Here is a 26,864-nt window from a genome sequence, read left to right as displayed (position 1 = left end):
TCACATCACAGGATGGTTGTGGGAGGATGAAAGATACAAACACAGTATTTTATACAGAGTTGTTATCTGGCTTTTAAGGCGAAACAGTCTTTGCTGGGTGAACACTGTATACAATGTGTCCTCAATAGAAACTTTTAAGGAAACCGGAGGAAAACATCTAAAACCCTCAAAATACTTAGCTCTCCTAAAACAAAGCATCCCCTCTCTTTGTGCGTGCTGGGAGGAGGGGCAGAGGTTGACGTCCTCAATTGCTGTTCATTTTGAATTTTGTGACAAAGTTCCTCTGGCCTATAGTTTGCACAGAAGGCTAGGCTGACTGGTCTGTGAGTCCCAGGTGTCCTCCTGTCTCTGCCTCCCCAGTACAGGAATTATGAATGTGCACCACTATGTCTGACTTTCTGCTCTTAACATGGGGTCCAGGGCTCCAGCTCATGCCATCTTTAGCAACTAAGCCATGTCTTCAGGGCTTTCAGATTTTCTTCTATGTAATGAGGTTTCACAGAGAGGGCAGGACATTGGTCAGCTGGTGTGGAAGGTGATGTTCATCACTGAGGGCAGAATAAGTACATGTGATTCTGCAAGAAAATGTAAAATTACCTAGAAGGCAAAATGTCTACAGGCTGGGATTGAAGTTTTAATCCTAGAGTCCTTCAGAGAATAGCCAGAGACCAAGGAGCACATGCAAGAAAAGATGTGTGGAGCACCATTTGTCTGCAGGTGCATGGAGCAGAGTATGCAGGTACATGGAGCAGTGTCTGCAGGTGCATGGAACAGAGTCTGCAGGTGCATGGAGCAGTGTCTGCAGGTGCATAGAGCAGTGTCTGCAGGTGCATGGAGCAGTGTCTGCAGGTGCATGAAGCAGAGTATGCAGGTGCACAGAGCAGTGCCTGCAGGTGCATGGAGCAGTGTCTGCAGGTGCATGAAGCAGAGTCTGCAGGTGCATGGAGCAGTGTCTGCAGGTGCACACAAACAAAGTAAGAATAGAAACATGTTTGAAATCATGAGAATGGGTTAATAAACTGTGATGCAGTATCATGAAAGACTTCACAAGGCACTACAAAACTATGGGTGCTGCAGAGGCATGGGCACAAGAACCGATACACTTAGGCAAAATGTGGTAAAAGGTGAATGTAACCATGGTGACCACCATCCAGGGCTCTGGTTTTCTGCTGAACCTGGAGTTCAGCTACAAGGCTGGCTGCCCAGCAAGCCCTAGGGTTCTGTTGTTTCCACGATGAACTGCATCCCCCAAGTTCTTGGGTTACAGACCCACACCGTTATGCCTGGATTTTTTCTTTAACATGGACGTTGGGGATCTGAACTCAGATCTCCAAGCTTCCACAGCGAGCACCAACACACAGACTCATCTCTCAGCCTCTCCGTCTTTTTCCACATTAGCATTCTGAGGAGTTAACACATTTTATTCTGTGCTGCATCCCACAGCCTGATTGACTTTCCCTCAAGATCACATGTCCTGGGAAGCTTGGGTAGGAAGACTGTCCAAGGGGTGCATCACGCTGACTTCTCCTAAGGCCGTTTCACCTCCAATACTAATGTCTACCAGGATCCCTGATGATCTAAAGCATTTCTGCTCTACCCACAGTCCTGTGGGATGGGACTGCTCAGCACAGAGACCTCTTTTTGTTTGCTGTATGTATCATGATGGATAAAGCTATCACAAGAGCTAATTATCCAAGGAGGGTTAAATGAGCAGTGCACATGTCCCTACAGTACGCAAAACTCAACTGACAGCACCTTTCACACAGTCACTTCCATAAGTGACCAGGCAGTTATAATAACTACTAACTCTCCCCTGGTGTGTGGCAAGCATGCTGTATATTGTTTTCAGGATGCATTTTAATGACAGGGCATTACAACATAAACAACAACAACAACAACATGGGAATCTTATTAAAATCAAGTTGACATGGCTTGATTATTAGTGTGTCCAGGAAAGGACAGACCCCCTGAATGCAGGAGGGGGGAGCCCGAGAGGAAAGAGCAAGGTTGCATCACTGCTGTTCTATAATGTTGAGAGCCAAGAAACAAACACTGCGAATATTGCAGTCATATATATTATTGCAAACAATAAAGAAAAGCAAGGGCCATATCAGTGAGGGCGGATAGCTTTCCTCTGCTAGCTTCCAACACCCTTTGCCTAAAAACCACAAGAGATATTTTTCTCCTCTTACATATTTAACATCAGCTGCAAGGAGGGTCCTTTCCACAGAAATCACTTAGAAATTCCAGCTAACGCTGACACAGTCTTCCAGATGTACAAACAAAGCCCCTCACATCAGCACCAGAGATAAGACATCAACTTTAGCATGACCCATGACCTGTGTGCTCAGGGTCTGCTGCCCAAACTGATCGAACAGTGCCAATCTGCCTGCAAAGGGGGGCGGGATATGTGATGAACACATGGAACACTGGCGAGCACTGTGCACTGAGGAAAGGAACCACAAGTATCAACGTGGAATAAACGTGACAGACTGGAACAGATTCAGCCAGGACAATGACAGTAATAGAGAAGTGATTGATAGGTGTATAGATGGATGGATGGATGGATGACAGACAGACAGACAGACACAGACTGAACACGATGCGAGCTTTCCAAAGAGGTTAACAACTTGGTGTTTTGCTGAAGGATTTCATAAGCCAAAACATGACTGCAGCCATGCTAACAGCATAAAGGAATAAAGGAATACAAGCACCATTTCAAAATGGCTGCTTCTTGGGGGAAAGGAACACTCAGGCTTCCACAGGATTGTGACGGTTTAGTTCATCATCTTGCTGAGTGAGGGGCTGTAATAGAGGGTCTGATGGAGTCCAGTCCAGTCTGGTCTGGACTTCACTATGTAGCCAAGGATGACTGTGTGTGAGCGTGAGTATGTGTGTATGTGTACACATGCACGCACATGCCGGTGGGTGCATCCATGCACATATGTGTGCATGCATTTGGAGTCCAGAAGCTGATAGTACGTGTCTTCCCCTATTACTCTTCACTTGATTGATTGATTGATTGATTTACTGAACCAGGGTCTCTTAACAAACCTGGAGCTCTATGACTTGGTTAGACTGGTTAGTCAGCAAACCCCAGAGGTTCTCCTGTCTCTGCCATCCCACAGTGCTATAGATGCGCCCCACCATGCAGATATCAGTGCCAGGGATCCAAACTCAGGCCTTGAGACTTGCATGATGAGCACTTTAGCAGCTGTGCCAGCTCCCAGCCCCTGGTCTTGAACTTCTGAGCTTCTCACCTCTACCTTCTGTGTCTCCAGCTCCTCAGCGCTGGGATTACAGGTGTGCACACCACCATGCCAAGCTCACTGCATGGCACTAACTTAGCAGGATGATTCTGCGTATTTTATGGGAGCAGAAAGATGCAACGCACAGTGTTGTATGGGACAGAGAACTCCTCCAGCTCTTTGTAGCAAAGCTACTGTCTCCTGTACACACTGCTCAGCTCCCTGGGGATGCCGAAATGTAAAACAATACATGATTGAAGTTATTCAATGATGACCTGAGTGTTAATATCTCAGTCTCTGGGGCCCAGGTCTCCCCATCCGAGACCCTGGCTTACCAAGTGTCTCTATCTGTGACCCCAACTTGGTGGTTTCTTTAACTGCCCCAGGTCAGTGCTGGGAAATAAACTGATTTTATATATAAAAAATAGATTATTTTTACAGTGCTAAATGAAGACGACAAATGGAGGAAATTACTTCCTGCTTAGAGGCAATCACACCAGCTTAATATTTTATTAGGAAAATACCTACTTAAAGACCTCAGAACAAAATAACAGGAACAGTGCCAAGTAATTGCAGCTAAGACCCCGCAGTGGTTTATAGTTCTCTCTTTTTTCTGTTATAGATTCTGAGTATTGTTTTCTCCAGACTCTAAAAGATAGAGTAACTTGCCTAGAATCAATCACATGACATATAAGTAGCTAATTCAGGCTTCTCATCCAGACCTATGTTATGCAAATGTCATAGACTCAACATATAGAAAAGAATCTCAGGGGCCACCAAGTCCATGCTCTTTCCTCTGGAGGCGTTTGCAACTGAGTACAATACTGGGCTTCTCATTAGCATGCATCTCCAGAGCAGTGTGCCACACTCAGTGTGTGTGCAGCACCATCCCCAGTGCAGAGCACCAACCTAAGGGTAGAGCACCATCCCCAGTGCAGAGCACCAACCTCAGGGTGGAGCACCAACCTTAGGGTAGAACACCAACCCCAGGGTGGAACACCAACCCTAGTACAGAGAATCAACCTCTGGGTGGAGCATCATCCCTACTTCAGAGCACCAACCTCAGTGTAGAGCACCATCCCCACTTCGGAGCACCAACCTCAGGGTGGAGCACCAACCTCAGGGTGGAGCACCAACCTCAGGGTGGAGCACTAACCTCAGGGTGGTGCACTAACCTCAGGGTGGTGCACCATCACCACTTCAGAGCACCAACCTCAGAGTGGAGTACCATCCCCAGTGTGTGCAGAGTGCTATTTACCATGCTGAGCACCCTCCACTGGGAACTGAAGCCAGGTCCTCGAGAAGAGCAGCCACTACTTGTAACAGCTATGATAACCCTCCACCCTGATATGCACTTTCTCAATGTCTGGCCCTGAGCTCACTAAGAAGCAGAAGGTTGGGCCACTCCCATCTATCACCTTGTCTTAGTTAGAGTTTGTATTGCTTTGGAGAGACCCTATGGACAAGGAAACTCTTATAAAGGCAAACATTTAGTTGGGGCTGGCTTACAGTTTCAGAAGTTCAGTCCATTGTCATCGTGGAGGGAAACAGCGGTATGCATGCAGACGTGGTGCTGGAGGAGCCAAGAGTTCTACATCTTGATCTGAAGGCAGCCAGGAGGGGACTCTCCTTCCACACTGGGTGGAGCTTGAGCATAGAGACCTCAAAGCCTGCCTACACAGTGACACACTTCTTCCAGCAAGGCCACACCTCCTAATAGTGCCACTTCCTGTGGACCAAGCAAATGTAAACCACCACACATCCCAAACCTAACTGTTGAGACCAGGCTGTTCCCTGCCCTAGGCTACTCCATTTGTTCAGAACAATGGTTTCCAACCTGTGCTGTGCTCTAAGAAACTCCATTTTACAAGCAACTTCTATGGTGTCTGAAGCAGAGGGTGGGTACACTCCTGGATGGGCGCCACCTGGCACTGACTGGTGAGGGACTTGGAAGTGTACCACAGGTACACATGGAGATAATATTGTCACATCAGGACAACCAGGCCCAAGACCTCAGAGGACATGTCTAAGGAAAGAGTCTAACTTCCTCACCGGGACTCTGCAGCAGAGAACACTCAATAAGACGGTGACAGACACCCTGCTGCCTATCATCTGATCACTTAGTGTGTGCATCAAGAACCACAGGTGGAGAACTATCCCCGGTCCCTGGCTTCAGCCCATCTGTTCCTCTGTGGCTGCGTCCTACCCCAACTGCCATCTGTCTGTCCTCTTGCTCACCTGTCTGGATCTGTTGTCCATCTGTCTGTCTGTTCATTCATGTGCTCTGGTCCTGTATTTTGCTTCACCTTATTCATCTCAGAGATGATGTATGCTTGGTTCTCTCATCACCCTCCAGACTCTCTTATACTCCTAATAGTTCCCCAGGTCTTTTTGAAGCTTCTTGACTCTTTAACCCTTTGTAGTCATTCTGCAAGCTACACACACACACACTAGATAGATAGATAGATAGATAGATAGATTGATAGATAGATAGGTAGATAGACAGACAGACATATACAGTTGATAGACAGATGATAGGTAGGAGATAGATTTGTAGTATGCTGTGTGTAATGTATAATCTGAGAGCTGATATGCATAATTAAATTCAGAATAAGAACCCATGTTTCCCTCACCTGGAGGCATTAAGCAAAGCAGGGATATTTGGTAAGTTGCTGTTGTTGAAACTTCCATGCCCTCTGAATTTGTTATTTAATACATCCTGACATTGCAGAAAGACACAAACATGTTTGCCTGTGTTTCTGGTATAGATGGCCATGCTCACAGCAGTCAGTTACGATGGGTCTCCACGAAGCCTCCATGTGGAAATGGGACAGTCTCAGCTGTGCAATGCTTAGGACCTGGTGCCTCCAAGACTGGACACTGGATGATGAGAAAGCCACTTTTCCACGGAAGCTGGTGTCATGGGGATTTTGGGATCTTTGCTATGCAGAGCCTGCTTCCTCAGGGACCCTGCTCACCCACTCAGCCGCTATCCCCACAAACCAGCTCCTGGGAAAATGCTAGAACTTAGCTCACTAAAGTGTGTAAGCATGACAGAGCAGGGAGAGGAGAGATGGAGAAGGAATGCAAGGCAGGAAGGCTGGCTTCTTGAGTGTGGCTCAGGCACAGCCAGGCTTTGGTCACCATCACGAAGAACTATGTGGAGCCACCAGGAATGACAGTGAACCTCGAGGACGATGAAATCAGCAGAGATTTAAGACAGACACCGGCTGTTAAACACTCAGCACGCCACAGGGAGACTATGAACTGCAGGTGTCTCTCGTTCTATGCACACGGCGGCAGCATCCATCCCCACTATGAGGCTTTCTCCAAACCCTCCTGAGAGCTAGTGCATGCTCATTTTCACCACAATCAATGTGGAAGTTGATTAGGCCTGCTTGTTGGCAACACTTGTGGAGACGAATAGTCGTGTGTCCCTTCATGTCCTTGTGCATCTGAGTTATTAGGAGCCCACCCAGTTTACTCAAGTTTTCATAATATAGTGCAGTTTCTATAAACCCAGGACACTTATCAAAAATGAAAGGAGTGGGCAGGGCATGGGAGAAGCTGGAGCATGGGAGAAGCTGGAGCATGGAAGAAGCTGTATCTTTCATCCTGACAGCCTCCTTTGTGCACTCCCATGGCTCCTCTCATCCCCTGTCTGACATCCTTTGCTGGCTTTAGTGCTCTGGGCACACCTGTCCATCAATACCAGAGGACACAGTGGTGCCAACAGCCCAGACCTGCAAGTATGTGTCCACTCACCTGGCTTGCTGGCAGACACAGCAAACCCATAGCTTCTCGTGCTTCTGGTAGGAGCAGCAGCTCTTGCAGACGCTGAACTTGCATTCCCCGCAGCGGCGCCTGGCGTTGACCAGGAAGGTGAAGGGCGAGCAGCACCGCATGCAGCAGCGCTCCACGAACTTCTGGTGCTTCGAGAGGATGCTGCACTTGCTGTTCTCCTCGGCCAGCCTCTGCTTCATCTCACTGCAAACCAGGAAGAGGGGAGAAGGTGAGGCAGAGAGAAACACCAGGGTGGGGTCGTCAGCCCAGAGCACCTGGTCCTGTCCCTTGCACGTGCCCAGCCCTTGTAAAATTGTCCTATAGAAGAACAATAAAGGCTGGAGAGATGGCTCAGTGGTTAAGAGCACTGACTGCTCTTTCAGAGGTCCTGGGTTCAATTTCCATCAACTACATGGTGGCTCACAACCATCTGAAATGGGAGAATGCCCTCTTCTGGTGTGTCTGAAGACAGCAACAGAATACTCATACAGAAAATCAGTCAATCAATCATTTAAAAAAGAAAAATAAAACCAGAGAGACTATATATGTGCATGTGTGTGCATGCTTGTCCATCTTCTTATGTCTATGTTGAATGTACATGTGGAGACGTGTGTGTGTGTGTGTGTGTGTGCTGTGTATGTTGAATGTACACGTGGAGACCAGAGTGTGCATGTGTGTGCTTGTGTATGTTGAATGTACACATGGAGACCAGTGTGTGTATATGTGTATGCTTGTGTATGTTGAATGTACACGTGGAGACCAGAGTGTGCATGTGTGTATGCTTGTGTGTGCTGAATGTGCATGTGGAGACCAGAGCTCAATCCTGAGTGGCCTCTCTCCCCAAGGCTCAGGGACAATCATGCAAGAGGCAGAAGAAAGGTTTTAAGAACCAGAGAAGGGGGAGGAAGAGAGACAGTGCCTTCTGGATATGATGGGCTGTCACCCTCATCAACAACAGCTGTGGTGGCCACACAAGATCAAGGCAGGTGATATTCCAGCATGGAGTGGGACTCATGAGCTCCTATGCCTAACGGAAGAGCTACGGGCAGCTGACTGCTTCTATGGAAGGGAGAGGCAGTTTTCTTTAAGGGTGTGACCCTTAAAGATAGGTCAACCACACCTCAGTGGTTGGCTCCACCCAGAAGTAGTTGTGCAGCACACCTGGAGTTGGTGGGTTGTTAAAATTCTTAAAAGAGGATATGAAATTGGAGGTAGGGTTAGGGATGCTGTGTGGACCTGCGAGGAGTTAACTGGAATGGTTGGGGTGCATATGATCAAAATACATTACATAAATTTCTTGAAAATTAAGTAAAAATATTCTTTAAAACACACTGGTGTCTTACTCCATTGCTTCTTGGCACTATCTTTTGAGACAGGTTCTCTTACTGAACCTGGAGCTCACTGATTGGGTAAACCAGCTGGTCAGTGAGCTCTGGGCATCCTCCTGCCTCCACTCAGCGCTGGGATTACAAGACACCCACCACCACACGGGAGTTCAATGTTTCTTCTGGAAACCTGAACTGATGTTCTCACTCTTACATGGCAGGTCCTTTTCCCACTGATCCATCTTACCTGTCTCCAGCGAGACCAATCCTTCACCTTACATCCACAGAGAAACTCTGAATGGGTTGAGTTTGTGTATCCCTGGGTGTCGTGAAAACCCAACCACTTCTGCTTCAGACACTACATTACCACTAACAATGAGCAGCCTTGCAGAATAAAGCCTTTCATTCCATTAATGCCTTCTTAGAGGGGAGAAGATTGCTTCTGTTAAAACATTAATCCTCACAACAGCCCTGCTGAGAATCTGATGTAGTCGTGGTCCTGTTTCACACCCCTGGAGACCCAAGCAGCCAGAGGTTTGAAAAGCTTTCAAATCAACAGGAGTGGATATGGATCCTCAGGCAGACCTGAGATGCTGGCGACTTGCATGTGGATGAAAGACCATCATCTTCTCTTGCGCGCGCTCGACTGGCCAGGAAGAACGACGCTGCAACAGGATCCTTCTGCACACGTTTATTGGGAGAGCTTGATTGTAGAGGTGAAAAGACTTCGAGCCCAGAACTGGTGCTGCTTTTATAGGCCTAGGAGGGGCGTGTCTCACACCCGGATTGGTTATGCACTAAGCCTCATTTGCATGTTCCTCATCTGATTGGCTACTCTCTCTCAGTACCTTACAGAACCTCATTATCATACCTCATTTGCATGTCTCACATCTGATTGGTTATACTCTCAGTACCTTACAGAACCTCATTATCATGCCTGGGCCAGGCAGTGTCTTTGCAAAAAACTTTACTGCATACGTACACATTGGTTGTTTGTCCAATCTTATGCGTGGTGGCCAGCAGTAGTCAGTGCCACTCAGCAACGGCACATGTGGCTTCCCACAATCTTCCACCAAAGAGCCTGGGTCACACCGACAGGCAGCCAGCTACCATCACAGGAATGTGAAGACTGACAGCTTGCATACCCCTGGGAGGTCAGGGAAGGGATTGGAGGAGCCTTAAGGAGTGGCCCCAAACATCCTGAGCACATGGTAGGCACAGACAGTAGCCTGGCAGGGATAGAAGTTATATTTAACTACTACTACAATTCCTCAATCCTACTACCACATCGTGTGTCGTGTCTCACCATCAGCAGATCTGAGATAGTCAGACAAGTGGAATTTCTTGGGGTCATTACAACCAATCACGTACCTGTGGTCTTCATTGACAAAAGCGTATATACACTACATAACTGCATTAAAATTCCTTTTGGTATTAAGCTTTATTTTTAGTAGATCTCATTTATTAGTTATCATATGTATGTATGCAAGTGTGTATGTTTATATCTTATTAATACAGTATCTATTTGTCTTCTCTCTGTCAACCCTGAGCCAAGCACTTTCCCCAGACTTCTTGGGGAGGTACAGGAGAAGGAACATACAGGGCAGGCGAGACACGAAAGAACTATGGGAGGTGGAAGTAGGGACAGCTTCTTCATATGGCGCAGAGGATGAGAAAGGCCACCATTAGGCAAAGAGCCCCACGGCCTCTGAGAGGGCAGAGCCCAGAATCGCATAGAAGAGTTGTTGCTTCAGAGAAGGCTTCCTGGCATAGACAATGACGAGGATCCCCCCAAACAGTCCCAATCCCAACCCCAGAGCCAGCCACCCCAACTATAACAGCCCCAGCCCCAATGAACTTGGCGGCTGTGTGGATGCCCCTTGAAATGGCGTTGATTTGGAAGCTGTGGCTAGGGATAAGTGAGGTCAGAGGCCGTGTGACCACCAAGCGGCTGAGACTCTCATCTGTTGACATCTGTGGTCGCTTCAGCTCCACTGCAGACGACTCAGCAGTGACTCGGCAGCTGAGAGGTGCTCCTGATCAGGGAGTGGGTAGAGAAGAACTTGGAGCAGGCATACATTTTCAGGGTGAGGGGCCAAGGCAAGAGAGCTGCTCCCAGGGTAGAGAAGACAGAGAGGGGTTCATGTGTTTATTTTTGTTTGTGAAAATTTTATACATGTATACAATGTATCTCATTCATACCCAATCCCTACTCCATCTTTCCAGTTCTCCCAATGGTGTATCTGCTGACCAACTTCATGGCTCTCTTTTCTATATAGCTCACTAAGTCCAATTAACGTTGCCCATATGTATGTGGCTGGGGGCGGGGCACGCACTGGGGGACGGGCAACTTACAATGGCCAGCCTGCCCTTAACAACCATCAGCTGCCATTAGCTCTGTAGTTAGGGGCAGGGTGTGTAGAGAGAGACTATCCCTGCTCCATGCTGGAATTTTTGACTCTCTCGATCATGTGGAGGTCTGGTGTGGGTTACCACAGCAGGAGTGAGTTCATGTATGTAACACACTGCCATCCCATGTTCGGAGGCAGAAGTCTGTGGCTTTCCATCCCTTCCTCTTTTACATTCTTCCCAACCCCTCATCTACAGTGTCCCCTGAGCCTTTTGCCAACAAACAACATCCAATGTTAGCATGCACCATATTTTATTTATCTCTTGGCAGCTGACTGGCATTGAATTATGAGTACTTTCTGGCTATTATGGTTAACCCTTTCATGGACATTTATATTCAAGTTCTCTGTGGTTATAGGAATTGAACCGTTGATCCACATGGTTAGTAACTGGGCTTGGAAAAGTACCAGACGTGCTTCCCCCCATCTCTACCTGTCCATCCCATGGTCTGCTGGGAAGACTTAAGTGTCTTCTCATCCGCACTATGACAGAACCCTTTTCCTGATGGCTGTCATCTTAGAGGATGCGAGAGGTCTTGTGCTAAGATTTTGATTTGCACATCTCTAATGACTAATGAAGATAGCAGAACATGTTTTCATGGGCTCACCAGACATGCGGGCAACCTCATCTGTTCTAATGAGAGTATTTGTCTTTTCTTGTTTGTTATTTTGTAAGGTCTCTTGATGTAGTCTGGATACAAGTTCCTTATCAGATATGTAAATTTGAGATAGTTGCCCTTCCGGCCATTAAACATTGTATCCTATTAGCAATTTTTACTAACAGAGGGAGGCTGCTGATTATTCTACAAGGTACAAAGGAGCATGAGCACGCATTGGGCACTGTACAGAGACATCTTCTCAAGGAAGATGCCATTTAGATCCCTAGAACTGGAGTAGGCAGCCAGCTAAGGAGCTGGGGTCAGCACAGAGGGAAGTGATGGAGGGTTAGAAGGCAGAGCAGGCTGGAGCCTGCACCATGTCAGCGGCTGTCAGGTGGAGACTGGCTCAGCACGGAAGGGAGGCTCAACCACACTGTGTGGTCAGCTTAGCTATGCACCAAAAGCCAAGACTGGGGGCAGCATAGTTATGGAGCTGAGGCTGGCTATAGAATACCCATCTGCAGACTCTCCCTTCTGCATGGTCCTCCTGTGTGTATCCACGTTACAGTTATTCCTTTTCTTTTGATGTATAAGAGAGAAACACATGTCAGAATCTTTCTCTAACACACACAGACAACAGGTTCTGCTATGAAGCCTGACTGAGTACAAGACACCCCCCAGCACACTCTCTCTCTCTCTCTCTCTCTCTCTCTCTCTCTCTCTCTCTTTCTCTTTCTCTCTCTTTCTTACACACACCCTGTAGAGCTGGTCCAAATCTGCATCACAAGACAGCTATAGAAATAGATATTTTTGTCCTAGAGGGCCGGCCCCCTGTTGTGGGATTATTGCTGTAGCTCTGACCTTGAGCAGCAGCAACAGCAACAACAAAACCTTCCCTCTCCCAGGAGGAACAGAGCTGTCCATCACTCTGCAGATGACAGTAAACAAAACAGAGATGCACAGAGCTCTGTTCTCTCCCCCACCAAGGTGGGCACGACGTCCACCTCAAAGCGTTGCTCCTCAGGTGCACTCCCTGACATCCGCTGTGTCATTCACTGCCATGAATGTGAACTCCCACCTAATCAGAGGCGCATCTGATTCATCTGTGAGAGGGGGGTGCCTGTAGAGACGCCTGTCAGCTGTGAGGAGATGGCATGCGGCACTAGGGGTGGCAGCTTGGTGGTCCATCCTCAACAGCCCTGTTCACAGCAGACATCTTCCCCAAGTCTAAGTTCATGGAGGGAGCTGTAGAGAAACCTGCACAGTGGTTGGTTGGTTTTACATTTGTGTGTGTGGTGCATACATGTGTTTGCGCCTGTGGAGACCAGAAGTCAACACTGGGTGTCGAGCTTCATTGCTCTCCACGGTGCCTCTTCAGGGACCTAGAGTTCACTGCTCAGCTGCACTGCATGGCAAGTGAGCCCTAGGATCCCCCTGCCTCCGCCTCCCAGCCTGAGATGAAGCATGGGTTACCATACTTCTTAAGTGTATGCTAGGGATCAAGGACTTACGCTTACTTTACGCCAGCCCCTATAGAACATTTAAAAATATATCCTACAGGGGGGAGAGGGGAGGCTGGCGAGAAGACTTTCTCTGATGGCTCTGGGTGCCCACAGGGTCGGAGCTGAGAGAAGCCTCACAACTTCCTAGTGGAACTCTCCTAGTGAGGACTATGATGTCTCCAGGCCGTGGGGACTTCTTGGCTCCATTGTAACGTTATGGGCTGTATGTGCGGCCTGTTACCCACTGAAATGCTACGTGGTACATGACCGTAAACAACTAAGCACAGACGGGTTTTAGGATGAATTCCAATGAGTAATTTAAATTGTTCCTGCTGAATGTGGAGTAGTAACATAAGCATAGATTGGTGTTAAACACACTGGTTCGAATACAAAAACACAAGGAGGCAATTTTAAAAGATGCCAGGGAAAGGTGCACACCACACCCTCTGCCTCGGAAGGTGCTAACGGATGTGTTCTTTAAGCTGAGTTCTTGAAGTTTTTCTCATCAAAATGTGCGTTTTCAGTTCACCCGAACTGCAGTGGTTCTGGTAGCTTGCTCATTTCACATGGGAACAAAAGAGAAAGATAAAATCAGTTCCTTTATTGTTGGACCCTTCGCTCACCCATTTAGTGCCTAATGTTTTCCTGCCAGGTATTGTGGACATAAAGCAAAAGCCCCCACTGCAGAGAGAAAGGCAGGTTCTACCGACAGGCATGTAAGGTGTCAGGCAGTGTGTGTGTGTGTGGGGGGGGGTTGGTTCTGGGTGGTGTACATCACACAGAAGTAGGGGTGCCCACACTGGCTTTGGAAGGATTTACTAGAGCTACCAACATGTGTGGGAAGACACTGTAGATGGAGAAGTCATCTCTTGCGAAAGTCCAGACACAGAGTGGAACATTCAGTGTGTGAGAAGGGATTAAGCTAGGGGTCAGGGGGAGCAGGCTGGTGGCTGATTTTAAAGAGCCTCCATGCCTTGCCAAAGTGAAGTGTTCAGAGGTCATGAGAAGAAGGCAGTGACTGCCTTCACTGGGTGGTGGCCGACAGTGAGACCCTCAGAACTGGGTGTCAAAGAGAGCTCCTGACAGAATGATGAGGAAGCTGGATCAGGGGAGAGACTCTGCCTGAGTCCTTCTGTGCTGTTTACAGAGCCTTGAGGTCATCAAGACCAGGGTGACAAAGATCTAAATGGAGAGAGTGTTTTTTGAGAAATGTATTTTTGTTTTAATTGTGTGTGTGTGTGTGTGTGTGTGTGTGTGAGAGAGAGAGAGAGAGAGAGAGACAGAGACAGAGACAGAGAGAGATCTGTGTACTCATATGGGAGGTACCAACAGAGGCCAGAAGAGGGTGTTGGATGCCATCTACAACACTAGATAAATTGATCATTGAAGTGGTGGCTTCAGATTCTTCTATCAATACAACAATGGGGCTCAAAGAAAAAATAGCATCTTGGAGGATGAGGTAGTTTGAACAGGAATGGCTCCCATAGACTCATGTGTTTGAATGCTTGACCAATAGGGAGTGACACTATCAGGAGGTGTGGCCTTGTTAGAGGAAGTGTGTCACTGTGAGGGCGGACTTTGAGGTCTCATATGCTCAAGCTACACCCAGTTTTGGCACACAGTCTGACCATGCTGCCCGTGAATCAAGATATAGAGCTCTCTGCTCCTCCAGCACCAGAAACCTCGGAAACGGTAAGCCAATCCCAAGTAAATGTTTTCTTTACAAGAGTTGCTGTGTATAAGACAGAGACAATTCCTAGACAAAGCTTGACCAGGAACATGTCAGCAGGAGCAGAATTGGCCATATGGGCCTTAGTGATATGCCAACAGGCACAGTTGAGAATACATGGAACTTGGAACCTCTGGATACAGAAACAGGAAGGAGAAATCTGCCCACATCTCCCATGGATAGGATTCCTTTGGAAAAGAGACTGTCCTGTGGATGGGGAATAAAGCCGGACGCAGCACCAGGTGAGCACAAGGAGAGATGAGGAATGGCAGAGAGGGCACTCAGTGTTGCTCTCTGACCTTCACATGCACAGGAGCACACATGTGTGTACACATGTGCACACACAGATGAGGGGTTTCTAGTTTGAAGGTCTCCCAAACCTGAAAAGTTTCCCACGTGCAAGAGCAGCTTCCCCCAGCCTTGTTCCTTTTACCTCTGCTAATGAAAGGCTCAGTAGCTAGCTGGAAACAGAGGGGCACCCATTCGCCAAAGATGAATGAACAGTCATTCCTTCTGTCAAATAGAGGAGGGGAAGAAAGATTTCATATCAAACATCCACACTTTAGCCTAAATTAAAATGCAAATTGACTGTTGCTCTGAGAGCTCACAAGATACGGCTGCTGCAAACATGCCCGGTCCAAGAGGAATTCCCAGAGGGCGCCAGCTACTTGTCCAACAGTTGCTTACATTCAGCAAAGAGGAAAAAAAAAAAATCAAGCGAATCATTATTTCTTTTATATTCTTGATTTTTTTCCCCTACAAAATCTACCTGATTCAATGGATTTTGGAAAATGTCCAAAGTTCCTGAGGTCTCTTTTGTCAGTAAAAGTTCTACTGGTGTCAAAAAGTCTCAAAAGTAAAAGAGGAAATGAGGTATTCATACATGTGCAGGACAATTGGACAGAACCGCTTCCCAGGGTCTGATGTTCATGTGCAGAGCTGCAGAGCCTCATGGATCTCCCAGTTCCCTGATCTTCTCTTCCCAGGAGGCCGCTGGGGACAGCAGTGTGCCCTCCTCTTCAGGCTGCCTTCCCCCCCCCCCCCCCCCCCGCTTACCCAGAGAGGAAGTGAACCCTAGTGCAGAGGCATAGATGTGGTCGGCTGTGTACATAGAAGGCCACTTGGGAATGAAAACAAGCAGCCACTTTAAGCACTATGATTTGGTTTTATTTTTAAAATATAATAGAAAGTATATTCTGAATCCAAAACTAAATTCATCCATTACTTTAACATTCATATTGAGCACATAGATTCATAGCTTGTTAAGATGTCTGTTGTGCTCATAAATGGATGCTACATAATTTATGTGGCTCTTTATGAAACAGACATCTGTGGAGCTGCTGCCTCAAGCCATGACATATCCTAAGCATGGAGCAGTTTAGAGACAGAAAAAGATGGGGCCATGAAAGACAAGAACGATGGAGCATGAAGACACTGCCCAGGGCTCTCTCCTGAAGGGATGGTGATGTTTGCAGACAAATGCCAGATACATCCAAAAATGTTTTCAGAAAACCTAAGTTAATGTTCTGTATCTATCCGGAAAGAGTTAAATATTTGGTTAGATCAATCTAGATATTGTTGTCTAGGTATTTTTTAAGATAAGGCTGATATCCAGAGGGCTGGACAGACAGCTTAGTAGGTAGGAGTATGCCCTACTCCTCTAGAGGCCTTAAGTTTTGATTCCTAGACACACACACACACACAAACACACACACACACACACACACACACACACACACACACACACACACAGAGAGAGAGAGAGAGAGAGAGAGAGGCAAAGACACAGACACACACAGATACAAGATATACACAGACCACAAATGGACACTCAGACATACAAAGAGACACACACAGATACAGACACATACAGATACACATACGCAACCCTCCCCAGATATACACAAACACACATGCACACATACACACACAGTGTCTTTAAAAAAGATTTATGTTTAAATCAGTAGACTTCAACTCACACCAATTACTCCCTGTAAGTGGCTAGATCTCACCCACACTCACCAGAGAAGCAGAAACAAGGCCGATAGACCACACCGCCTCCGGCCTTGAACTAGCAACTCCCCCTGGATCTCCAACCTCCACTCACCCTGAAGACTGGATCAGCCAGTGGGCACCATCACCTAAGCATATTCTGTAAGACAAATCGACCTCTCTCTCACACAAATGCCAGCGGTTCTACGCTCAGAGTGCTTCTCTCAGGGTGCACACACTGACCTGCTCTGGCTCCCACGGTAGACACCAAGAGTTCTTCCAACACTCAGAAGTGTGTGCGTATGTAAACAAGAATGCTGGAGAGGTCAGAGTGACCACGGGGTGTGTAATTTATCCCTGGAGAACACCTGTGGGCTACTGAGAATGACAGTTTGCCATCTGTCTGCAAGATTTTATTCTCTGGGCTGGCTCGGTAGGTACAGTGCTTGCTGAACAAGTGTGTGGTCTTGAGTTCAGATCCCCCAATGCCATGTAAAGCCAGGCATGGTGGTGCGCATCTGTAATCCCGGAGCTCTTACAGGGGGCTAGGGGGTTGAGCACCCTGGGAGCTTGTGAGCCAGCTAGCCTGGCATTTACAATGGTCAAGAAGAGACCCAGTCTCAAACAAGGTAGAAGGCATGGCCTGATACAGGAGATTGTCCCGTGACCTCTACATGCATGTCGTGACATGTGTGCAGCTACATCCACATGCATGAACACAGTCACAGGAACATGCAAACACGCACATGAGTTTTAAAAACCGATTTTTTAAAATTCACATCCGCACAGAGACCACTAGAGGGCAGCCCTGCACTTGGGAGCTGGAAGGTGTTTTCCTTAGCCAAGGGAATGAATGCACTTACTGCCTTTTATTGGGCAGCGATGACCAGGACAACCACACGAAATAACAACTACACTGAAACCCTTCAATACAATTTCCGTTTTCTTGTTACTAATTCTCTAGCCGTTGGGTATCCACGTTCACAGCCTTCCCAGACACAACACCTTTACCCAGCCTCGGAATAATCTTCCTTAGTGTGTGTGGTGAGCTACCTTCATTTGAGAGACGAAGAATCAGAGGCCCAAAGAGTGGGCACCTTGGGCGGAACTCCTGTGTGTGTGGTGCAGTCTAAGAGTGGTTTCAAAAGTGGTACAGGGGTGAGGAACTCCTGGCTGTTGACGGCTACTGGGGGGTGGGGGGTGTTTTCTTTAGTGAGGAAGTTTTCTTTTTGTGTTAGGGAAAGAGTCACAGGGCAGGGTCTTGGGCAGGCAAGCACAGAGGAAGGCAGCAGGCAGGCAGGGACTAGGAATAAGTGTCACATTGCTAAGCACAATTCCTAGAGACACCAGCACGTCCCTCTACACAGCAACAGAGCAGAACAGCTCTGAGCTGGATGTCAGGGCCCAGATGGGGTTGGAATTAAGCTTTCCCTGTTCCCTGTGGGATGGCTGGGAGGCTGCTCCAGGGGGTGACCCCAAACCCATGGGTGGGCAGTGCTCATTGAACTCGGCGGGTGACAGAAGCTCTAACAAGAGAGGACAGGACATGAAATTGGGAGAAGGCTGTCAGGGTATTCTGAGAGGAGTTGAGTGAAGGCCGTAGGGTGGTTGTTACATAACACATTGTATACCTGTATGCATTTATCCAAAAATAAAAAAGACACTGAAGATCAAGGGGTCAGGGGAAGGGCGTAAAGGAAGAGAAGGAAAGGAGAAGGGGCAAGGCTCGGCAAAGCTCAGTGGGAGTTTGCTTCACACTGAGCTCACGTGGAGCCCAGAGCTTGCCCTGGCCATGGAACCAGACCTGCTTTAATAAGCAAGGACAGGGTCTTGGAGTGCAGCTCAGGTGACAGAGGGCTTCCAAGGCTTGATTAAACCCTGGGTTTACCCCTCAGCACCACATAAACCTAGTGCAATGGCACATCCCTGTAGCACATCCCTGTAAACTCTGGGAATAGAGGCAGGGAATCTGAAGTTCTAAGTCAACTTCGGCTAGATACTGAGTTTGAGGCCATCCTGGGTCACATGAAATCCTGTCTCAAAACAAAAAAATAAAAATACAATAAGAAGAGGAAAATGTTTTGTTTCTATTTACCAGTCGTGTCTATAGGAAGCCACTCCAGAGGGTGGTGCCATGTCTATTATGGAATTTTACCAGAGGTAGACTCAGTCATACCTCACAACTAGCCAGTGCCAGCCACTGGGACATGGGTACCCTCAATGGCAGGGGAAACTGGGTGTGGCCCAGAGTCAACTAACATCCAGGGAGGAGCATGCTGTCCAGGGAAGATGCTGACGTGACTCAGATTAGACTGCAAACCTGGGTCTTTCCCACCTCTAATATTCTTGAGGGGAAGGAGATGAGGAGGGGAACAGAGAAGAAATGAGAGAAAGAAAGAGGAAGAGAGAAGAAGAGACAGAAAGAGGGGGGAGGGAGCGAGGGAAGGAAAGACTTAGAGAGAGAGTACAAGCAGTAGTTGGTAATGTTCTCATATAAAAATGGAAGAGGGGAAAATAAGGAAAAGCCACAAGTAAAGGAATCCACAATGAGGTGTCTGTGGAGAATTGGGGCAGCTCCAGGTCGGGCCCCAGCTCTCAGAAGCATCCTAACCCCTGTTCCCACCCTGTGTCAGCAAAGACCAATGGCGCTCGCTCGGTGCGGTGCTGTTTGTTACACAGCACACTGGGCAGCTGCCTGTCTAAAGCTTCTCTTCAAACACACCTGATGTGGGCCAAACATTTTACCTTGTCTCTGGTCTCTGTAGGAGGGTTCTGGTCTCTTCCAGAACCAGCTTGATTTGTGGCTCAAGGTGGTGCTGATGGCATCTGAACATCTGTGGGAGAGACACACTAACCAGAGGGGATTGTGTGCATGTATGTGTGTACATGTATGTGTGCATACGTGTGTATACATATGTGTGTGTGCACGTGCATGTGTGTGCATGTTCGTGTGTATGGGTGCATGTTTATGTGTGTGCCTGTGTGTGTGCATATGTATGTGTGAATGTGTATATGTGTACATGTATGTGTGCATGCATGTGTATGCATGTATGTGTGCATGTGTGTGTGTGTATGCTCGAGCCCATGAGTGTTCAGGGGGAGGCCAGAAGACAAGTACACCCTCCATCCTTCTAACTTTGATTTCTTTTTGAGGCAGGGTCTCTCCATGACTATCTTAGTTAGGGTTTTACTGCTGTGAACAGACACCATGACCAAGGCGAGTCTTATAAAAAAACAACATTTAATTGGGGCTGGCTTACAGGTTCAGAGGTTCAGTCCATTATCATCAAGGTGGGAGCATGGCAGTATCCAGGCAGGCATGATGCAGGCAGAGCTGAGAGTTCTACATCTTCATCCAAAGGCTGCTAGTGGAAGACTAACTTCCAGGCAACTAGGGTGTGGGTCTTAAGCCCACACCCACAGTGACACACCTACTCCAACCAGGTCACACCTATTCCAACAAGGCCACACCTCCAAATGGTGCCACTCCCTGGTGCAAGAATATACAAACCATCACAATGACCTAGAACTAACCACATAGGCTAGGCTGGCCAGCCATGAGCACAGGGATCTGAATGTTTCTCTCCAGCACCAATGTTATAGACATGCATCACCACACCCCACGTTTATACACAGCTTCTGGTGACTGAACACATGTTCTCACGCTGGCAAAGCAAGCACTCAGCACTTCACCACACGAACCATCTCCTCAGGCTTTACCTCCCTCAAAAGAGGCCTCTCAAGACTTTTACAAAGCATCAACGTTTGCTTCATTTTTTTCTTTTTTAGCAGTGAAAAAAAAATACACATGACAATAAAAGAAAAGATCGGTGTGTCTAGATAAACATCACTTTCAAGGAAGCCCCTACTTCCTAACAGGAGAGCTTTCTTCCTGAGAGCAAATCCTTCATTACACTTCTTTGTGGGTACTGGCTGTGGGGAATGAAGTGGTATAAAGGCCAACACCCTCGGGTTTTAGAGAGAGCACAAGTCTCCCTAATGCACACCTTAGCAATTTGTTTCTTCCCTTTCTGATCCTCCTCACAATCTATCATGAATGACGCTCTGTGCCATCCATTTGTTCCCTTGTTAACTATCTCCTCCCTGGAATCTAGTCCATGGAGGCCACAGCCCCTGCCTCTCACGTGTCTTCATTGTGTTCCTGTTGCTGTGGTGAAATAGCCTGACAAAAATCAAGGCAGAGGGGAGAGGGTCCATTTTCACTCACAGTTTTCAGATGCAGCCTATTGGAGCAGGGAAGGCAAGGTGGTGTGGAAGGTGGGATAACTCAGGAGTCAGGTGGGAAGAAGATGGGATAGCTGACCACACCACATCTACAGCCAAGAGCAGAGAGTGGAAATGCACACATGCCTAGCACTCAGCCAGATTTCTTCTCTCTCACAAAGCCCAGGGTCCAACCCTAGGGAATGGTTCCGCCCACAGTGGGCTCAGTCTTCCAATACTAACTAATGTAATCAAGACCAGTCCTCCCAGGCATGCCCACAGCCCATCCTGATCTATACGATCCTTTGTTGAGACTCTCTTCCCAGGTGAATGTAGATTGTATCAAATTGACAATAAACTTAACCTTCACACTGAACCTTCTGCAGGCCAGCGGGAGGCCCTTGGCTGTCTGTTGAGTAAATAGGCACCTGGGATAGACCAAGATTCTCATCGGCATGCTGAGACAATTTAGGTACCACAGTCATCAGGAGCAAATTATCAACAGAACAATCAAGACCTTCTCATTTGTGATGGGGAAAGTGCTTGTCACCAAGCCATGAGATGAACCAAGTTCCATGATTATAGCCAAGAGCTCTACATACAGGTACATGCACTGATGTCTCAAAGACAGGGCTTTGAGCAAGAAAGCGACATCTCCTTCCATTTTGTTCTGGGCTTTTCTTTGTCTCCAGTTATCTCCCTCACTTTCCAGACTTGATGTTAAAAATTAGTGCCTAGTACTGCACTAGTGCTATCAGGGGGAGGGAACTGAATCATGAAGAACCGAATGCAATCCAGGCTCAGGATGTCATTATAAGAAGCCCATATTTCAGGGGTGTGTTCATTGTGGTATTTGGCTATGATTTAAGCCTTGTTGAGAGTATAATTTTTAAAGGATTTCTGCAGAAATATGTTTCTGGCTGCTGTAGGTTTGAAACACTTCTGATCTTTGGTTAAACATACCATTCCCATTTTGCATCATGATATATCCTTTTCTTCCTGTGACATGTCAAGAGCTATATAAATCTAGATGGCAGAGGCTTCCGGAAACAGGTGGATTTGTGAGATTGCATTAGTGCATAAGCCTGGCAAGGGGAGCTTCTGTCTGCATTATAGTTTATCATCTCTGAGCCCAGGAAATGCTTTCAAGATTCCATTTCTAGAGCTGGAAAGATGGCTCAGTGGTTAAGAGCACTGGCTGTTCTTGTGGAGGATCCAGACTTAATTCCCAGCACCCACACGTGGCTCACAACTGCCTGCAACTCCAGTTCCAGGGGATCCAACGCCATCTTCTGGATTCTGCAAGTACTGCAAACGTTTGGTGCACATGCATACAAGCAGGCAAACACTCACACACATAAAACTTTAAAAAGCCTTTAAACAAGATTCTATTTACTGGAAGATGAGGGCTAGTTACATTATGAGGGAGGTGACAACAACAGAGATTGGGCATAGGATGGATATATTAAAAGATAATTCTTGCTCCCGAAAAATGGCCAGGTAGGTAAAGATACTGGCTACACAGCCTGGCGACCTGGAATTGACCCTTAGAATCCTCGTAATGGTGGAAGGAGACTCCATAAAGTCGTTCTCTGGCCTCTACACATGTGCCATGTCACACCCGCATCCCCCTCACACACACACATACACACAATAACAAATGCAAGCCTTGACAGGGTATTTCTTGCTCTTCACAATGTTCTAAAGATGAACACTATTTACCAGCTTTTCCTCCTCGATATTTTATGATGTTGAAATTACTAAATTAGCCCTGAAAATATTTTGTATAGTTCCCAAAAGACTTGGCAGGCCCTCGGCTGCCACTGCACAATGACTCTCAGTGATTGCTATTTAACACAGTCGAGGCCATGGGTATCTGTAAATAAGGCCCCACGGTAGCCTGCAAGTGGTTCATTTAGCAATTTGCCTTGCTAATGAAAGCAGAAATTCCATTTACAAAAATGTCAACGATACCAGGGGAGCCAGCCTACGTACTCATGCATGTGGCTGCCAACACACATGGGTGCTGCTGTAGACAGAGAGTAGGAGAGGATAGGGGACTCCCCCAAAACCTACAGAGCTCTTGGACACCAATGTTGCTAAGCTCCTTTGAGGATACTTATACACCCACACTCTCTCCAGAGTCATGTCATCCCTTCTTGCTGTGCGTGAACCACTGCAAACTAGGCTCAAACACTCTTCACACTGCCCTTCCGTCCAACCCCTGATCCGCCGATCTGTTCATTTGCTATCCCCGGATCCATATGATACACATGTTGCTACTTCATAGGTGTGGGAACGGAGGCACATTACAGTTTATACCACATTGTGTGAGGTTCGCTTCTGTGCCTAGTGTTCTGGGGCTCCCACTGTGTGTGCCAGAGGCCTCCATCCTGGCCGACACATAGTGGGATCTCCACAAACATAGATGCTATACTCTTAGTTCTAGTGCAGTGCCAGCCCAGAGCTGTGTGTCTTGTAAGTGAAGTCCTCATGACCAGGAGAAATTTGTCACAGTTGTCAGATAGGGCATCTCTTCAGGAGCTGTGCAGAGTCTGAGATCCAGTAGGCTTGGGCAATGTAAATACTTCAGAACATCTCAAAGAAGGATGAGACTCTGCAGGAGAGGGCCTCTCTGCTCCAGGCCCCAGCCGCATTAGTAACGAGCAGTGGTTTGTTTCCATAGTACCGCCCAGTAGAGGCAGCTGCACTGACTAAGAACCAGACTTTAGGCATTTCTCAACTGAGATTCCTTCCTCTCAGATGACCATAGCTGTGTCAGGTTTATATAACTATCTAGCATAATGATTTTGGAAAAAACCCACCAAAACAATTTATTTATTTTTATTTTATGTTTATGGGTATTTTGCCCGAATGTATAGTTTGTATGCCTCGTGCTTAAAGCACACATGGAAGTCAAATCTGATGGAACTATAGCTACAGAGAGTTCTTAACCACCATGTTGGTGCTGAGAAGCAAACCTGGGTCCCTTGCAAGAGCAGCCGGGACTCTTAACCACTCACTGGGTCATCTCTCCAGCTCCCAGTCATCTTAAAATTTTTAGTTTATTTATTTGTATGTATGTATGTATGCATGTGTGCATACATGTTTGTACGTATGTGTGCTTACATGATGGCTAGAGGAGGGCATCTGATCTCCTGGACCTGGACCTACAGGCAGCTCTGAGCCACCCATGATGGGGGCTGGGAACAAATTCAGGTCGTCTAGAATAGTCATACCATCTCTCCAGCCCCAAGATGATTAGAAAGACAACTGTGACTAAATATACCATTTACCACATCACAAACACAATCATTTACCAGATTAACCATCCTAAGGGCCTGGCTCAGTGGTATGAAATACATCCACAGTGTGCATTCATTCACGTGGTTCACACTCAGAACTCTCCATCTTATGAAACTCAGTCTGCATCCATCAAGAAGTGATTCCCCTGTCCCAAGGCCTGGCGACCTCCCCTCACCATTGCCAACCTGAAGTGTGTGTGTGTGTGTGTGTGTGTGTGTGTGTGTGTGTATGTGTGTGTGTGTGTATGTGTGTGTGTATGTGTGTGTGTATGTGTGTGTGTGTGTGTGTGTGTGTGTGTGTGTGTGTATGTGTGTGTGTGTGTGTGTTGGGGGGGGATGGCGGCCGAGGGGTGAAGGAGTGGTATTACAGGGAGTAGTGAGCTGCATGGGAATGCTGGCCTGGAACCCAGGTCCTTTGAAAGAGCAGCCAGTGCTGTAACCGCTGAGCCATCTCTCCAGTCCCACTTCTGTGATTATCCGGCTGACCTCTGCCTTCCCACTGGGGCATGAATGGCTTCGCTCACTGCATCCTCAGCGCCAACCACAGCATCTGGAATTCTCTGGATGCTTTAAACAGATTTACAAACGAACACATCACTGCTGGCTTTTTACTTTTTTTCATTATTTAAGTATCATGCTGATGCCAACAGAAGGTGACAAAGTATGTGGTGGCCGTGTTGGCTAAAAACAACCACTCACCAACTTATTTGCCATTCATAAATACCCAGGAAATGCCATCAGCCATGCCTGCTATCTCCAGCAGAAAGTAGGACGAGAGGCTATCTATCTGACTAAAAATGGCAAGCCAGGTGCTGGGGCCTTAACTAATATTGTGAATCCTTGGAGGAAAAACTCATTAAAAACAAAACAAACAAACAAACAAACAAACAAAACCATGTTGAACACTTCATAAAACTTTGCTTACATATAAAGAACTTGAGGGGCAGCAAGTTGGTTCCGTGGGCAAGGCGCTTGCTGCCCAGCCTAATGGCTGGAGTCTGATCTCCAGGACACACGTGGTAGAAGGAGAGAGCAGACTCCTGCAGGTTGGTTATGAACTTGACAAGCTTGCTGTGGCACATGGATGGACGCACACACACATACACATACACACACACACACACACACACACAGGGGGAGGGAGAGATAGAGAGAGAATAACTAAATGTAATAAAAACACGAGTTCAGCTTCACACAGCTACAGAGTTTGCCGTCACTACCTACGAGTCCACCAAGGTGCCTGCTCTCTCCCTGTATCATCCCTTCCTATTCCCTGCCATTTCTAAAATGCTAAGTTGTGAGGAACCCCATCCCCATATGCTATGCTGGGAGCAGACACAAGCTGGATACCTGGGGGATGTGGGCAATGGACACCTGGGGGTTGTGGGCAATGGACACCTGAGGGATACGGGAAGACAGGCAATTCTGACCATATCAAAAACATACAGTGTTGAGCGAGGCACAGAAAAATTGTAGAGGGCCTTTCTTTTAAATAAGCATCTTTGAAATGGGCCCACCTGTATCCCCTGTATTGCTTGTGTGTGCTCTTGTGTATGGGCCCGCAGGTGCCATGGCAGGCATATATAGGTCAGACAGCCTCAGGTGTCCATCTGCCTTGTCTGAGACAGGGGACAGGGTCTTGCTGTTTGCTGCTGTGTACATTAGGCTAGTTGGTCCTCAGGCTTTGGGGGATCCTCCTGTCTCAACTGCCAGCTCTCTGTGGGAGTGCTGGGCTAATGGGTACAGGCAGAGTCTTGTCTGGCCTTTATGTTGGCTCTGAATACTTGGACTAGGGTTTTCATGCTCTGGTGACAGGCCCTTTACCTGCTGAGTCAGCTCCCTATAGAAATGACTGTAAAGGGACTGTAGGGGTAGCCACCCAGAGATTACACCACACTGCTCAAATTCAATGCTGTGGTCCAGGCTGGAGTCTAAGCTCGATTGAAGCCAGGACCTTGCGCAGGCTAGGCGAGCACTCTAGCACTGAGTATACTCCCAGCTCCCTTTTGACCTTTTGAGACAGGGGTCTCCCTGAGTTACCCAGAATAGCCTTGAACTTGTGACCATCCTGCCTTAGCTTCCGAAGGGTTAGGATAACAGGCCGGCACCTTGAGTCAATGTCTCCATCACCGTTAAGAGATTCTGTTGGCGTTCTGCTGGTGGCCAGGCTCATGCCAAATTTCTGGTAAGACTGTTGATGTCACACAAATGTACGGCAGCAAGGCACTGCCAGCCTGTGTGCAACACAGTGTCCACAGCTATTTTATGTTGTGAGAGAGACAGGGTGTATTTACCATAAGCAGCAAGGCCCTGGTACCACCTAATTCTGGCTAGTAACTCCGACTGGGGCATGGGACACTAGCCACACACTCTGTGACATAGATGCCTTGTGTCTGGAGTCACCGAGTGAAAGATTTATTTGTTCAGCTCCCAGTGCTCTGTCATGAATTACACCAAAACCCGCGCTCAGAGTGAACCCCCTGGTGTCACGTACTAGTGGACCCAATGCAACCTGTCAACGTTTCATAATTGAGGACTGTGGTGAACACTGTTCATGTCATGAACACATTAGATGCCACCACAGGTCCCCATTCAAAGGTATTAGTCAAGCCAGCCCTTACTACTAGCACCATGCCCGAGCCTACAGTCATAGCCAGTGAACTATCTTCCAGGGATCCAATTAGTATGGGACGTGGGAATCTTGGCATGCTAACAAGGCTTATCCTTGTGGTCTCTGAGAACGTCTACC

The 26,864-nt window shown here is 47.5% G+C and overlaps 1 protein-coding gene and 1 pseudogene across 3 annotated transcripts in view; both read right to left on the bottom strand.

The window, feature by feature from the left end:
* The window catches only part of Myrip (myosin VIIA and Rab interacting protein), a 172,582-nt gene that overhangs the window by 80,755 nt on the left and 64,963 nt on the right, over nucleotides 1-26,864 (bottom strand). For all 3 annotated transcript variants that reach the window (XM_006512128.4, XM_006512125.3, NM_144557.5), the window contains exon 3: nucleotides 7,014-7,235. In XM_006512128.4, coding sequence (XP_006512191.1) covers nucleotides 7,014-7,235 — 222 coding nt within the window. The remainder of the gene's footprint in view (nucleotides 1-7,013; nucleotides 7,236-26,864) is intronic.
* Nucleotides 10,010-14,405, bottom strand: Gm15565 (annotated as a pseudogene).

Source organism: Mus musculus, chromosome 9, assembly GCF_000001635.26.
Source record: "Mus musculus strain C57BL/6J chromosome 9, GRCm38.p6 C57BL/6J".
NCBI lineage: Eukaryota > Metazoa > Chordata > Mammalia > Rodentia > Muridae > Mus > Mus musculus.
This window is presented reverse-complemented; position numbering and strand designations above follow the sequence as displayed.